This window comes from Pseudomassariella vexata, assembly GCF_002105095.1.
Source record: "Pseudomassariella vexata strain CBS 129021 chromosome Unknown BCR38scaffold_13, whole genome shotgun sequence".
In the NCBI taxonomy this organism is placed as follows: Eukaryota; Fungi; Ascomycota; class Sordariomycetes; order Amphisphaeriales; family Pseudomassariaceae; genus Pseudomassariella; species Pseudomassariella vexata.
Genome location: NW_024467968.1, coordinates 556,727 through 569,920, shown reverse-complemented (window position 1 = coordinate 569,920; position 13,194 = coordinate 556,727). Strand labels below are relative to the sequence as shown.

General features: G+C 49.9%; 4 protein-coding genes across 4 annotated transcripts; 2 read left to right on the top strand and 2 right to left on the bottom strand.

Moving 5' to 3' along the window:
• The first annotated feature begins 1,473 nt into the window (after positions 1–1,473).
• On the top strand, positions 1,474–3,803 carry BCR38DRAFT_60043 (uncharacterized protein). The gene is made up of 3 exons (XM_040865513.1): positions 1,474–1,869; positions 1,920–2,929; positions 2,985–3,803. The coding sequence occupies exons 1-3, from the start codon at positions 1,679–1,681 to the stop codon at positions 3,737–3,739; spliced, it is 1,956 nt and encodes a 651-aa protein (XP_040712176.1). The 5' UTR covers positions 1,474–1,678; the 3' UTR covers positions 3,740–3,803.
• Positions 3,804–4,356: 553 nt separating this feature from the next.
• On the bottom strand, positions 4,357–6,163 carry BCR38DRAFT_375734 (beta-lactamase). The gene is made up of 3 exons (XM_040857338.1): positions 5,786–6,163; positions 4,765–5,729; positions 4,357–4,710 (listed from the first exon to the last, which is right to left on the bottom strand). Exons 1-3 carry the CDS (start codon positions 5,868–5,870, stop codon positions 4,573–4,575), a joined length of 1,188 nt encoding a protein of 395 aa, XP_040712175.1. The 5' UTR covers positions 5,871–6,163; the 3' UTR covers positions 4,357–4,572.
• Positions 6,164–8,905: 2,742 nt separating this feature from the next.
• On the bottom strand, positions 8,906–9,058 carry BCR38DRAFT_311666 (uncharacterized protein; the record flags this gene model as incomplete). Its single annotated transcript, XM_040854659.1, has 1 exon — positions 8,906–9,058. A coding segment is annotated over one exon (153 nt), but the record flags the coding sequence as incomplete, so codon positions are not given.
• A 2,009-nt stretch (positions 9,059–11,067) lies between these two features.
• Positions 11,068–12,579, top strand: BCR38DRAFT_460282 (MATE efflux family protein; the record flags this gene model as incomplete). The annotated part of the gene is made up of 1 exon (XM_040862395.1): positions 11,068–12,579. One exon carries the CDS (start codon positions 11,068–11,070, stop codon positions 12,577–12,579), a length of 1,512 nt encoding a protein of 503 aa, XP_040712173.1.
• Between the last annotated feature and the right edge of the window lie 615 nt (positions 12,580–13,194).

Below are 13,194 nucleotides of genomic sequence, written 5' to 3'. Positions count from 1 at the left end.
ACGTCGCTTCTAGTTGTCACGGTGAGCACAATTGAAGAGTCAAAACACTCTAATGCACTGTATTGACTTATCGATTCTCGACAAGGAAAGAAAGAGAAACTAAAACAGGCTGGCTCACATCTGAGGATCTTCAATCCCGCCTTCAGATGGCCAGTGCTCCTACGGGTCCACAGCTAGTGGGTTTCGTTGCATCGTGACACCGGCCGTCACACTAGTAATCCTTATCACGCGACCTCCATTCCCTAATCCTGGAATATAATTCTTCCTTTTCGTAGTAGGGTTTGGTACAGGCTTATTATCGCGCTTATTACGTTAGTTAGGCGGCTAGAACCAACGGTTCGTAACACGATATTAATAAGGAAATACGCGTCTGTCGATCGGATTGTTTTCTCTTCGGGAAATCGCTTATTCGGGGCCGTTCGTGCTTTCCTAGTGGCTCCTCTTAACTAGCAGGGGCGACGTATCTCTAGAGGTCTTTCGCGTAGGCCTTAGACTTGAAGATTTCGCCTAGTCCTTGGACGAGTCGTAGAAAATTGTAACGAAACCTCTAATAGTCTAGCTGCGTAAACCACTAAAGAGTCTGTAAGGGTTTGTGCTAGTAAGTAAGTCCTGCTGCAGAGTCCTTTAGCAATAATATCGGGGTCTGACGTATGGAGTATAGGGCTCTGGGGAACTGAAGTATTCAAGTAGGGTAACTGGGAATAGAGTTGTTACACGCAAAGGTGGTCAAAGATTTGTGAGGTTGTAAAAGCATGACATTCTATCTAGTCCTATGGAGCACGAAGGTTGGACTTAGTCCCGAAGGGCTAAGTCACGTGGTAACCTTGGTGGTCTTGGCAAAGCCCACCAAGGTTGCCTAACAAGAGTCGTCAAGGCAGTTTGCCTCACCAATGGGTTAGATTGATGCTTAGATTGATCACTGAAGTAGAGACTGTCTATCTATGAAATGCCTGAGAGTCCTGTCCCTTATATACCCATCTCTCCTTCACTGATCCCCACTTGTATATGTTGGTTGTCCAACATATCCACCCCTGTAGGTCACGTGACCTATCGGTCCTTTTCCTTCCTTCGATGCGGGGTCCCGTGATCCTAGCGTCTGTATCCACCTGGCCTGCCGACGGGCCTGTAATGTTGGTTCAGGGCCAACGGTTCGTAACAAAAATAGAGGACTTTGATAAAGTTATCGTGATTAGAGGTCGTGTAACCAGCTAGTAGCTATTATTAATCGATATATTTAGTGAATAAGGCTCTTAACGATTATAGGACACGTATATCTAACTAATAAGGGCTGAAGTGATTAACTAATGTATATGTCTGTATCCTTGTCACAGCCGATTAACTGCTGGTGTAACCTTATGTATGGGTAATTATTCCTCCGATGTGGCTGTGTATGTAGCTTGCAGAGTGGCTATAATCTAATATTATCCGACACCTCTAAGGCCGGTTAGCACGGTTAGTGCAGTAGTTCCTGCATGTACTGCGGTCTCTAGCATCATCCCGCCCCAAAAAGGCGATTTTAGTCATCACTTGATCTCCACTCAGCCGTCATGTGTCTCGGTGAGGCCTAGGCAGCCGACGATGTCAATAAAGGCCCGCCCCCAGGAAAGTAATCGAGTATGCGTATCAGATAGTTCTTGTTTTCGGTTCATTAGATTCGGTGCCGCACGCAACCGGCACCATGTCAGTCAGTATTGAAACCGTGTGGACTGTCCTTGTCGCCACCATCGAATTGTGCGGGGAAATACGCCATGCGCCCGATGTGGTAAAAGATGTCAAGAAGGCTACCAAACGAGTACAAACCCAGATTGGGGAGATCAAGAGAATGATGGCCGATCCAAACTCATCGTTCTCTACCGCCAACGCTAAAATGTACGGAGACCCAAACTAGTCTCCATACTACTGTCAACTAACTTCAGTAGAAAAGACTTGATCCAAGGATGCCTGAAAGACATTGTGGCAGGCACTTCCGTTGTGAAGGAGATATTGGGAGAGCGTAAACAAATCCCGTGGTGGGAAGCATTGAGCTACCTCTTCTGGGTTACCCAGCGGTTGCCCAAACTTCAGGACGTTGTAACCAACTTCAATTACTTGCAAAGTCAGATTGCAAATGTAGTGACAACGTTTATCCTTACAACGACCTTAGACAAGCAGGCTAGACTTCTACGAGATACCAAAGCAAAGTCCGAAAAGAGCGCAAAAGATCAAAAAGCCGTTCTGGAGCAGATCCAGAAAATGATGGCGGCTGACAAAAAGAAAAAAGAAGAGGATACGGCAAACAAGGCCGCGAGGGAAATGAAGAAGAAAGATGATGCAATCAAGAAGCTTGAGAAGGAGCTAAAGAATGCAAAGGAGGCGCATGATAAGATTGTGCTTGAGGCATCAAGGATTACGAAGTGGGCCGAGGATAACAAAAAGGATGTGCTTGAAGCAGCTCTCCATCCTGATGCTGAGAGCAGGGATGCTTTGGTCAAGCAGCTGGTTGGCATCGGTCTGAGACAGAAAGATGCCGCTGCAAAGGTGGATGAACTGCTCAAAAATATCAGGAAAGAACGTGGTCGTACGGCATCATGGCGTTACCAGAAGCAAACCGAAATGCCGAATAGTAAGACGACAGATGGAAAAGGGAACCAGAAGCCAAACGTGAAAGAGAAGGCCAAAGACACGAAGAAAGATGCGCTTGAAGCAGGGAAAGGCGGTACGGGTAAAGACTCCGCCAAGTTGAAGAACGGAACCAAGGGCGAGCTCTCTCAATTGCCTCTAAAGAATGAGACAAAGAATAATGGTCTAAAGACGCCAGATTCGAAAGCAAACGATGCGACTGAAAACCTATCCAATACCGGGTCGAAGCAAAACACTATAGGTACCAAGCAGACCCCCGACAAGAAAACAGAACGTACTTGCATACTATTTGTCGACTTCTCGAATGGAGGTAAGTGACCATACCTGTGGTTAAAGCACGAACCCTAAGCTGACACCCGAAACAGCTCGGTCGATAATGGCGCAGGCCTACCTTGAAATCATCCGCAATTGGACCATGAACACCCAAAAGCGATGGCTCTTCGAGCATGTCGACTCGGCAGGCATAGCCATCCCGACGCCATTCAACCAAGTTGATGCGTCCGAAAAGAAATGTAAACCCGGCGTCACAGTTAGTGACGAAGCCATCGCAGCCATAGGCGGAGACGAGCAGCACTTCCAAGCGAAAGATCCCGATGAGAAGCAGATCATCCTCGACAGAATGCGCCAGCACAAATCTCGGGGTCTTGTGGCCAGCGACTTTAGTCGGTTCCATCACATCGTGTGTTTCGTTGAGAATCACCAAAAACTCCTGGAGCAGCTCAAATTAGCGGCCATCGCCAACAAAAAAGACAAAATAATATCCAAAATCCACTTTCTAGGGTCATGCGGGTGGTACCAAGGCAATATGAATAAGGACATGGCTCAGTTATTGAAACTGCGTCTTGACCTCGAGCCTATGATTGAAAGGTTTCTGGTTGACCACTATGGATGGGAAAAACCAACTCTGTCTATTGCTCTGGGGAGGTGGCGGACATTGCAGGTGGTCGTAACGGTGAAAGAAGCCGAGAAGCTGAAGAATGAGGGGAGCAAAGAGATCAAGAAACTGGGATGTAGAGTGCATCTGACGACTGAGCGTAAAAATGATAAGACGACGACCCTCGTGTCTGTGTCGGGACCTGAAGGAGTGCTGGAAAATGCTAGGAAGATTGTGGTTGGATAGAGCTGAGTGACGATAGAAGTAGATAGAATTGCCGAAATAAAGATGCAGAGGGGTTGGTGACGTCTCATACTCTAGGCCAAGCAGTATTGACATACGGGAAGCTCAGCTGTGATCAAAGCATAAGATGAGATTCGCGCCTCATTGGTTTGGAACGGCCCTCCTTCGGACTCGCTTAAGCTCACTAACATAAAGTTGGTGCTAGAAACCGATTGATTTATATATTTTGAATTTCGTTTATTATACTAACCGATGGAAGCCTACGGGTTACGAAGATAGTAGGTCCGAAGACCCGAGTTATAGCGGGCTAAACTACCTAGTCCCGCATACAAGTATAACCCTCTACTACGAATTTGTATCCTCCGTAACTATTAATTTTCCCTCGCACTATCAGCTTTCCGAATGCGGAGGTTAAGCTTAATATCGGTGTTGCTTCGTTTGAGGTTCGCTGGTTAACGTGATAGAGCTTATATAGACTAAGCGCGATCTTGACTATACGAAATATACCGAACGTATATTGAAATAAGAGCGTACTTCCAGCAACCAACGCAGAACAACGCGTAGATCAGACACAGCAATCAACATGAAATCCACAGAGTTATCAACAGAGGGCCGAATCCCTCAGAACATATATTAAATATCGAAACGCTTTATATAATAAGTACCTGCTGAAATTTGGCTAAGACCTTTGGTTTTGTACCTGATCGGGCAAAACCTCGTAATATTTGGCCTGCCTTCCTTCCTACGGTTGTAGCTTCTTGACCAAAACTTTCAAGCAGTCCACGTTTACAATTGTCTACTCATCTCTCCACTTTCGCGTATTCATCTTTATAGATTCACAAGCGAGCCTTTGAGCTCGCCCTGCGGTGCACCTCCTCCTCAAACGCCTTAATTAGTTGTTCGATCTCCACATCCGCGGGCGGTAAAAGCTGACACCCAAACACGCCACACAACCCAGAGGCTCGATCGATGAACTACTCGGTTCATCAGTATCATGAGATTTAATGGAATCAACAGCCTTCACTCACCCAGAAGAGGTTCGCATTCCCACTCCAGATCATTGTCCCCCGCTTTCGGTATGGGTGCTTGTCTCCGTCAATCAAGATTCCTCCAAGACCCCAGTCATACTCCCCAGTATCAGGGAAATGGCCCACTATCCAGTCTGGATGCTTCATATGGGCTAGTAGCGCAGTTCTAGACGCTGGTGAAAGCTGTGGCTGGAACATCATTGCTGTCGTTTCTCGTTTCAGCAACCTCTCATCATCCTTTAGAAGTGAGTGTAGGATCTCGATATAATCAGTCACAGGACCAAATGCTCCCTGGCCGCCGCAGGCGTCCTGGACACCAGGCGCAAGCCGAATCGGCTTTCGTGACTGGACGGCCTTTCCCGTCGCCTTATCCCGGATGCTCATGGACGCCAATCGTTGGGCGACCTCTGGATTCACATCAGGCCAGAAAGTCATGTCTTTTAGTCCAAGCGGGTCCCAAATGTGCTTCTTCATATAATCTTCCAAATTCGACCCGCTGAGCTTCTCGATTATTTGACCTGCCCAGTCCAAACCGCCACTGTAGGTCCACCCCTCTCCCGGCTCATGGAGGAGTGGCGTCCCGAACAAGTCTGCAACAGTCTTGCCTCTTCCCAGAGGAATCCCTTGGTTTTGTTTCCATTTTGTGATTTCCGGGTGGAAATCATACGCGCCCCCAAAACTGTGCGTCAGCAACTGGCGTAAGGTAATGGGCCGCGCCCTCTTTTTGGTGATAGGACTGTCATCGTCCTTGAACCCGGCGAGTATTTCTTGCTTGGCGAGTGCGGGGAGCAATCCTGTGACATCGTCATCCAGCTTTATTAATCCTTGCTCTACGAGCTTGAGGATGGCAATAGTTGTCATGAGTTTCGTCATGGATGCTAACAAGAGCACAGTGTGTTTCTCCATTGGCTTCACCTCGGGTTTCAAACACCTATTACCAAATGTTTGGAGGTAGTCGACCTGGCCTGGCCTTCTTATCAGCTTTTCAAGCTCAGGAAAGAGCGATGTTCAGGCCACGAACCTGACCGGTCCTTCGCCACTACCACTGCTCCCATTATCACCTCGTCCTCCACAGCTCTATTCACCAACTGTTCGAAGTCATCCATGTCGACTCGGAGATTTTGCGCAAGGGGCTGATTTGTAGAGTCTCATCAGTTGGACGTGGAGCGCCAGGATTCGCCTTTTCACGAGACCTCGACCACTGCTATAACTTCCTGACGAATAAACGGGGTTTATGAATGCAGGGATGTCCTCCCCGCACAGATAGAGAGATATGGTGCGTAAGAGACAATTTACTGACGTCGCCTGCCCAGCTTTACCCTCGAAATGTCTCACGTCGTTTCAAAAATCGCAATCATCACACGAGAAAAGTGAGTGCACGGTTGGAAACGAAGTGGAGGGTTCAAGTGTTGGATGCGTATTGGACGTCAAATGGGGGGGGCATCTCGGCTGTTTTTCGAATTGCCTCGGCACAACTGCCCGCCGTCAATAGGGATGTCATGAACATCGTAAGACAAGTGTAGATAAGCTCCCACTATGCAACCAACGCAAGATACAAGTACGTTAAGTAGCCGATTCCTGTAAGTTTTCATCATTTTATCAATATCATGTTTACTTAATCAGGCTGACAGAACAGTTCGAAAGCCTCTGAAGCCCGCCTCTGCGCCCTGTGGGTCTCTCCCCTACTCCCCTACCTCCATCCCCCATTTTCAACACTCGGCTCCCGTCAATGTACGTCGCAAATCCTGGATGATCCGGACTAGCCAATCGCAGACTCTGGACCGCCACGCTGAACGGCTGGAGACGTCCCGCCGCAATGGCCGTCCAGTCGGTGCCGGCGCACTGGCTGGCACCCAGGATGGCCATGTTGCGAAACAACTGCCCCGAAATGACGGAGAAACCGGAACACGGACTGCCGAAGTTGGAGTGTTTGTCTGAGATGATAATGGCACAGCCCTTAAAGTCGTAGACGATACGCAAGTAGTTGAGGTGGATACCAATTTTTCAGTCACGCCGGTGCGGATGCAATTCGCTAAGTGGTCTTGAGTGGTCATGGTGGAGGTTTAACTTAGGAGCCGGGCTTGGACGATCGCGCTATGTGATATGCACATTGTGCGGCTGTTTGAATTTTGATGAAAGAACATGTTTGGTCCGTCCTCTTCCACGCGTTTGTTTTATTTTATATTTTCTCCTGTAGGAGAGTGGGTGTGGGGGTGGGCGATGTTGGTTTGCCTACCTTCCATATGGAAACAGGCAATACGACATGTTGTCCACCTTTCCGCCGGTGGAATCATCGCTGCAGTCGATGGTCACGTCTGCCTTCGCAGGAATGATTGGATCCTCATGCCACCGCCAACAGCACCGCCATCACCTGATCCAGGACTCCCTGAATCCGACGAGTCTTGGATAGCGATGTCGCCGCATGATGTGCTCGCCTGTTCATGCAAGTTGTCAGAGAACGCATTGTTTTCGGCGAAGGCAAAAGCACGTAGGAGCAGATTGTGGAACATACCCGACTCTCCATGTGCATGTCTATGCAAGATACACCGGACTGTACGTTGCCAGTAACTTCGATACTATGAGAAAAACAAAGTCAAGTGCTGCATCATAAGAACTGTTGCGAGAGAAGTTCTACACCCATATAGAATCATGGCGGTCGGCACATCAAAGTCAACCCCAACCTGATTACTAAACACCTCCGGCAAGTTTGCAAGCTCAAACGCCATGCTCGATGATGTGACGCTCATGGATTAGACCTGGACAGCGGCACCGTCGATGGTGTAAATACTGCTGCCAAACCCGAAGAGATCAAACAGACTGGCAGTGAAGCTTGTCTGGCCGCTTTCCACGGCGATGTTGTAGGTCTCTTTGAAGTCCTGGATCGTCCCACTTCATTGGCATGTCCCGCCTACTGTGCCCGAACCGCCAGGCTGGGCCTAGGAGGGGAGATACCGAGGCCTCCGAGGATGAAACTGGTAATCGAAGATGAGGTGACTAACCTGGTGGGATGATGGGGGGGCTTGGAAAATGGGGAAAGGGGGAAGAAAGATGGAAGAACTTTGAAGGCAAGGGCGATGCGATAGTATATGAGACGGAAACTCACCTTGCATACAGGCCTATGAATTCAGCACTCTCATTATCTTCACCATCTTAAGGCGGGGGAGCACCACCTGGGGTGTATTGTCCTCTCCGATGATGATCGGCGGTTTATTGAGACGGCCAGTGGTTAATACCGTGGTCGAAAGTATCGAGAAAACGGGGCCGGGAATGAAGCCCACCGCAATTGGCATTGGAACATCCGGCGGCTTGACATCTGGTGGCCTGCCTAGAAAGTTGCTAAACGTGGGGATGATAGGCGGCAAGTCTATAACGGAAGTGGGTACGAGTAAGGGCGTCACCCTCTGGGCTATGGGCACAACCACTACTACAGGCTAGGCCGTGATACGTGGTGTCTCCATAGCCGGCGATGTTACGGTAACAGTCTGGCCCGGAACCATGGTCGTGTAAACCGGCGGCCTAACAGTTAAGATCCCTGGATCATGCAGTAAAGCCCGTTGGTGTACAAATCGATAATAAAGATATCATCGCTATCGATGACCCTCACAAAGCGTCCCAGGTACGCCTAGATAGCCAGACAAGCCTAATCGTACCACTAGCAGCAGCTGTAAAGGCTGGCGCCGAAGAGCATCAGGCCGGAGACCTGATAACTTCCATGTCCCAGGCGTAGGCGCATGTGGCGGAGTTGGTGCTGCAGTAAGAGAAGGTTGGGTCATTAGACAGAGCATATGCCCCTGTGCAGGTTGCGGCGCTTTGGGTTCTGGTTAGTAGTACGGCGTCTCAGTTTGGTGCGTTGATCGGAATATGTTCTTGGTGTGGTAGAAGCGGTACTAGTACAGGCCGTTGAGATTATACGAGGCAAGCTCGAGCCTTGTAAACAGATATTCGGCTTTGAGTTGGATGTCCTGTAGTAAGAGTAAGTGACTGGCGTTCGAGGAAGCCAGGAACGCTAAAGGAGACTGACCAGGTCATGATCGGGTGTTCAGATCCAGACATTCTCGAGGTAGGCGTTGGCGGGGGAAGTGATGTAGAATAAGGTCGTCGCGGCGATGCAGTTGGTTTTCACGGCTGTTTAGCTCCAGGGGCAGTCGTCGACTGGGAGATCTGTGCCTGCTGCGCCGCCGACTCGCAAGTGGGCATCCCACATGGCTGCCGAGCCCTGAGACAACTGAGCTATTTTCCACTGCGTGAGAACAGCCCCGACGGCTAACCCGAGACTGTCGTAATTTTCGTCAGAAGTGATGTTTAATTAGACCTCGGGGGAGAATAACGAGGTACTTTTGAAAGGGCGGTCCAAGATCTCTGTCACACCTGAACTCTCACTTGCCCCGACATTCACCATGACATGCCGACTCGTGATGCCCGCGAATTCGAAACCCATGCCCATAATCTCACTCCAGACTTCACCAACCATTTTCGTCCCCGCAAGCATATTGATAATATTCGTTACGATGTGCACACCATGCAGGAAATCCACCACCCAACCCCTCAGCCGACGCCAATACATTGTTGATGAGAGCCTTTTCAACCGTCACCCCATCTCCCGCCGCTCCCGCCACCCTCACATCTACGAAACTGCCCAACCCCACTTCGACCGGTGTGTGACATGATATTCCACTCGGTCTGTACAGGCTACGTGGTTGGTCTTAGTGATGAGAGACACTCGAGACACATTGACTTTAGATTCCCTCGCGTCGTATGGCTATCGCGTGCAAGCCGTTATCCAAAGTAGAGCTGAACAAGAGAGTTCAATATGTCTACCTAAGTAAACACACTATTATTGTCATCGTTATTAGTATGTCATCGTTGAATTCATGTTGGCTTGAAAACAACTATGTATGCTTATCGGAAGAAGACAGCTTGTGAGCAAATGCCGCGTCTACTATGACTGTTATGACAGATTCTGGTATGAACAGGTGCGGTGTAGGAACTTGGGCCTGCAGGCGTCTATTCTCGATCCAGCTGAGAGCCTGGCAATCATGCCAAACAGGAGCATGACGACTTCCGTGTTTGCATTCTGACAGGTCGATGGTCGGGTACACCAGTGACATCGAGATACTCTAGGCGGCCACCTGCTCGAAACGGTGTACTTTGATCCGCACAGGGTGCCAAAACCCAGCTAGGTATCAAGAAGATCGGGATGAGTATACCTAATACCGAGCAACAAGTTTGTATGAAATCGATAAGCTATTGTTGACAAATCTTCAGCGGGAAGCGGCAGTTCTCGTCTCGAGTGTCTGTCTCACTTCAAAGAAGCGAAGGAATCGACGGAACCACTGAAGAAATAGACCGTCAACCGAGGAAGCAGGAAAAACGCCCTCGAATTTGTCTCAGACCAGTCGACTGCGGTTCTTTACGTCTTTGACTATGACACATCTTGTCCAGCTCCATTGCTTTTGTTCGATGACGTCACTCCTTCGAGAAAACGCGGGGCTGATTGCTGAGCAGCGTTACCCCTGAACAGCCAAAATCGCTGGCGGCATTTGCCTCTGGGCTAACAATATGAACTTGTTGACTTCGGGTGTGACGATATCCTCATGTCAGAAATCCACGAGCAAGGACATACCATGTTGTTTCCCGCTATTCTTCTCGCCTCATCCAAATGGGTAAGAATACCTCGCATTGCCGAATTCAATTGGCTCGAGATAACGGTGCATATAGATACGGATGTCCATCTAATTGAGCACCCCGACTTTCGGCGTATGCTTGGCAGTCCTCATCCGCGAATCCCCATTCGCTTGTTGTCACTTCTGTCAAGGGCAGGAAGAAGAGATTCGGCACGTCTTGGCTGCCCCCCCCTGCTGGCGTTTCCGCTAGTCTCACTAACAGACTTTGTACAGGCAATGGACGAATCGACGTCGCCCTGTGCAGATGCACGCCACATTGATCTGGACGGGCCGTTCAGATGCCTCGGATGGCGCGCTGTTGCTCTTGTACACAGCGATAGCGATGTGTTTTCATGCTGTCTAGGAAATGGCCTGTCCTTATCTGGACCCGTTGCCACGCGATGTCACGATCTACCCGGCAATGGGACCTTGCCGTTATTCGGGGCCCGGAGCCGATGGTGCGGCTTCTTCTGTCGTCTCTTCTAAGCATTTTGCTTCCTTTGAATTTCTTGGAATTTGCTTCTTTCCAATGGCTCGGGTTAGCGGCTTTGCACTTTATGGTCTGATACGTTGAGCCTCATCTCACAAGCATCCAGTATTTAAACGCTTGGCAATCCCTTCAGACGATAACCGAGGCATCATGACGGACACTTCGTCTTTTTCAACCCTGACATCGAAGTTACCTCCCCAAGCTTCACCAGATGAGTCGACTTCCTTGCTACGAAAGCCGCCCTCGGTCATGACAGATACAGAAGAACCGTGGTATAGACAATGGCTATCTGAAATATGGCTTCTCACACGAGCTTCAATACCCGTCATTTTGGCATATACCCTCCAGAACAGCCTGCAGACAGTATCAGTCCTGATCGTTGGTCGGTTATCGCCCGAGGCACTAGCGACGGCCGCCTTTTCCTACATGTTCGCCATGGCCACGGCGTGGCTCGTTGCCCTCGGTGGCACAACAGCGCTGGACACATTGGCCTCGAGCAGCTTCACCGGGTCACAGAACAAGCACGATCTCGGGATTCTGCTTCAAAGAGGCATCATCATCTTGTCGGCATTTTACGCCATCATCGCGGTCCTATGGTGGTTCTCAGAACCCATCTTCCGGGCGATGGGGCAGGAGGAGTTCATATGTGTTGAAAGCGCCAAGTTTCTTCGTATTCTCATTCCGGGTGGATTGGGGTACGTATGGTTCGAGACGATGAAGAAATATCTTCAGGCGCAAGAGATACACCGACCTGGGACATACGTACTTCTCATAACCTCCCCCCTGAGCGCGCTGCTCAACTACCTTCTCATCCACAAAGCCGGCATGGGGCTATATGGTGCACCACTCGCAACTGGCATCGCCTACTGGTGCTCATTCCTGCTTCTCGCCGCGTACGCTACCTTCGTGCAAGGGAAGGCGTGTTGGGGTGGTCTGGATCTTCGCCGGGCTTGCGCCCACATTTGGCCTTTTGCCCGGCTTGCCCTGCTGGGGTTCATCCACGTCGGCACAGAGTGGTGGGCCTTCGAGATCGTGGCCCTTGCCGCCGGTCGACTAGGCACTATCTCCCTCGCGGCGCAATCCGTCATCATGACTGCGGATCAGATCATCAACACGATTCCCTTTGGTCTTGGGGTTGCCGCCTCGGCTCGACTGGGGAATCTTCTCGGGGCGAAGAGGGCGCGCGATGCTGAACGTGCGGCTCATTGCGCTGCGATTCTGTCCGCGATTCTTGGGGCACTTATCCTCACGGTGCTCATGTCAACTAAAGATGTATTCGGCAGAATATTTAACGATGATGAGAGGGTGGTCGAGCTGGTATCGGAGGTGATGCCGTACGTGGCGCTGTTCCAGATCGCGGATGGGTTGAATGGTAGCTGTGGTGGAGCTTTGCGTGGTATGGGCCGGCAATGGGTTGGCGCCCTCGTGAATCTAATCAGCTACTACGGCGGTGCCTTACCAGCGGGCATCTATCTTGCCTTTCATGGATGGGGACTGGCTGGTCTGTGGATAGGGCAGTGCGTGGCGCTGTATCTTGTCGGGGCCCTGGAGTGGGTCATCGTTGGGTCTAGTAACTGGGAGAAGGAAGTCAAGAGGGCTTTGGATCGGCTAGAGGATGGGGGTATGGGCGCACACGTGGAAGATGCCGTAGGCGAGGTCTGACATATTACCGGAAGTCGGTCTTACGAATGGTTGGTTGCCAGAGGAGAATTATGTGGTCTAAGAAACCGCCCGGTTGGTTCAATGATGAGAACGACTTGCGACGAACATAAGATATGGCGCTAGAGCATAGAACTAATGAGGATCAGTTTGATGATATGTTCACGATTGAAAGCCGGCCCAACGCAACTTAGTGCAAAGTCTAGGATGATGGATGCGCAGTTTACAAATGCATGTGAGCTCTTGTCCCAAGATGACCTAGGCAAGTCACAGTGCTTCTAGTCACGCTTCGGGTTGGCTTTTCTCTGCAACCCCTTACCTTTCTTCTCCTCATGGCGGGAGCATGCTCAACGTAGCTTCCCAGCAGGTCTGCTATCGGAGAACTCACTGTGTTCGCCTCGAGATGATCTGGGTGAATATAAAGGGAGAACTGTCAAGGAATCTTACACTTACTAGAATAATAGATAAGTAGAGAGGGTCCTATTAGGAGATAGTTTCCGATAGCAAGTCATTGCTTTTTTCGGCTTGATTGATGAGTTTTCAGTGATTACTACGCCTTTACTTAGGTTAAGGCAGGTGCCAGTCAGGGATACACGTCTTCGTCAGTTTTTCCCATAC

Bases quoted from the DNA above. Each gene is read 5' to 3' on its own strand.
- BCR38DRAFT_60043 (XM_040865513.1), top strand. From the start codon at position 1,679: ATGTCAGTCAGTATTGAAACCGTGTGGACTGTCCTTGTCGCCACCATC. The intron at 1,870-1,919 runs GTACGGAGACCC...TAACTTCAGTAG, and splicing joins TCTACCGCCAACGCTAAAAT to AAAAGACTTGATCCAAGGAT. The intron at 2,930-2,984 runs GTAAGTGACCAT...CACCCGAAACAG, and splicing joins TGTCGACTTCTCGAATGGAG to CTCGGTCGATAATGGCGCAG.
- BCR38DRAFT_375734 (XM_040857338.1), bottom strand. From the start codon at position 5,870: ATGGATGACTTCGAACAGTTGGTGAATAGAGCTGTGGAGGACGAGGTG. The intron at 5,730-5,785 runs GTTCGTGGCCTG...TAAGAAGGCCAG, and splicing joins AGTGGCGAAGGACCGGTCAG to GCCAGGTCGACTACCTCCAA. The intron at 4,711-4,764 runs GTGAGTGAAGGC...TGAACCGAGTAG, and splicing joins GGAATGCGAACCTCTTCTGG to TTCATCGATCGAGCCTCTGG.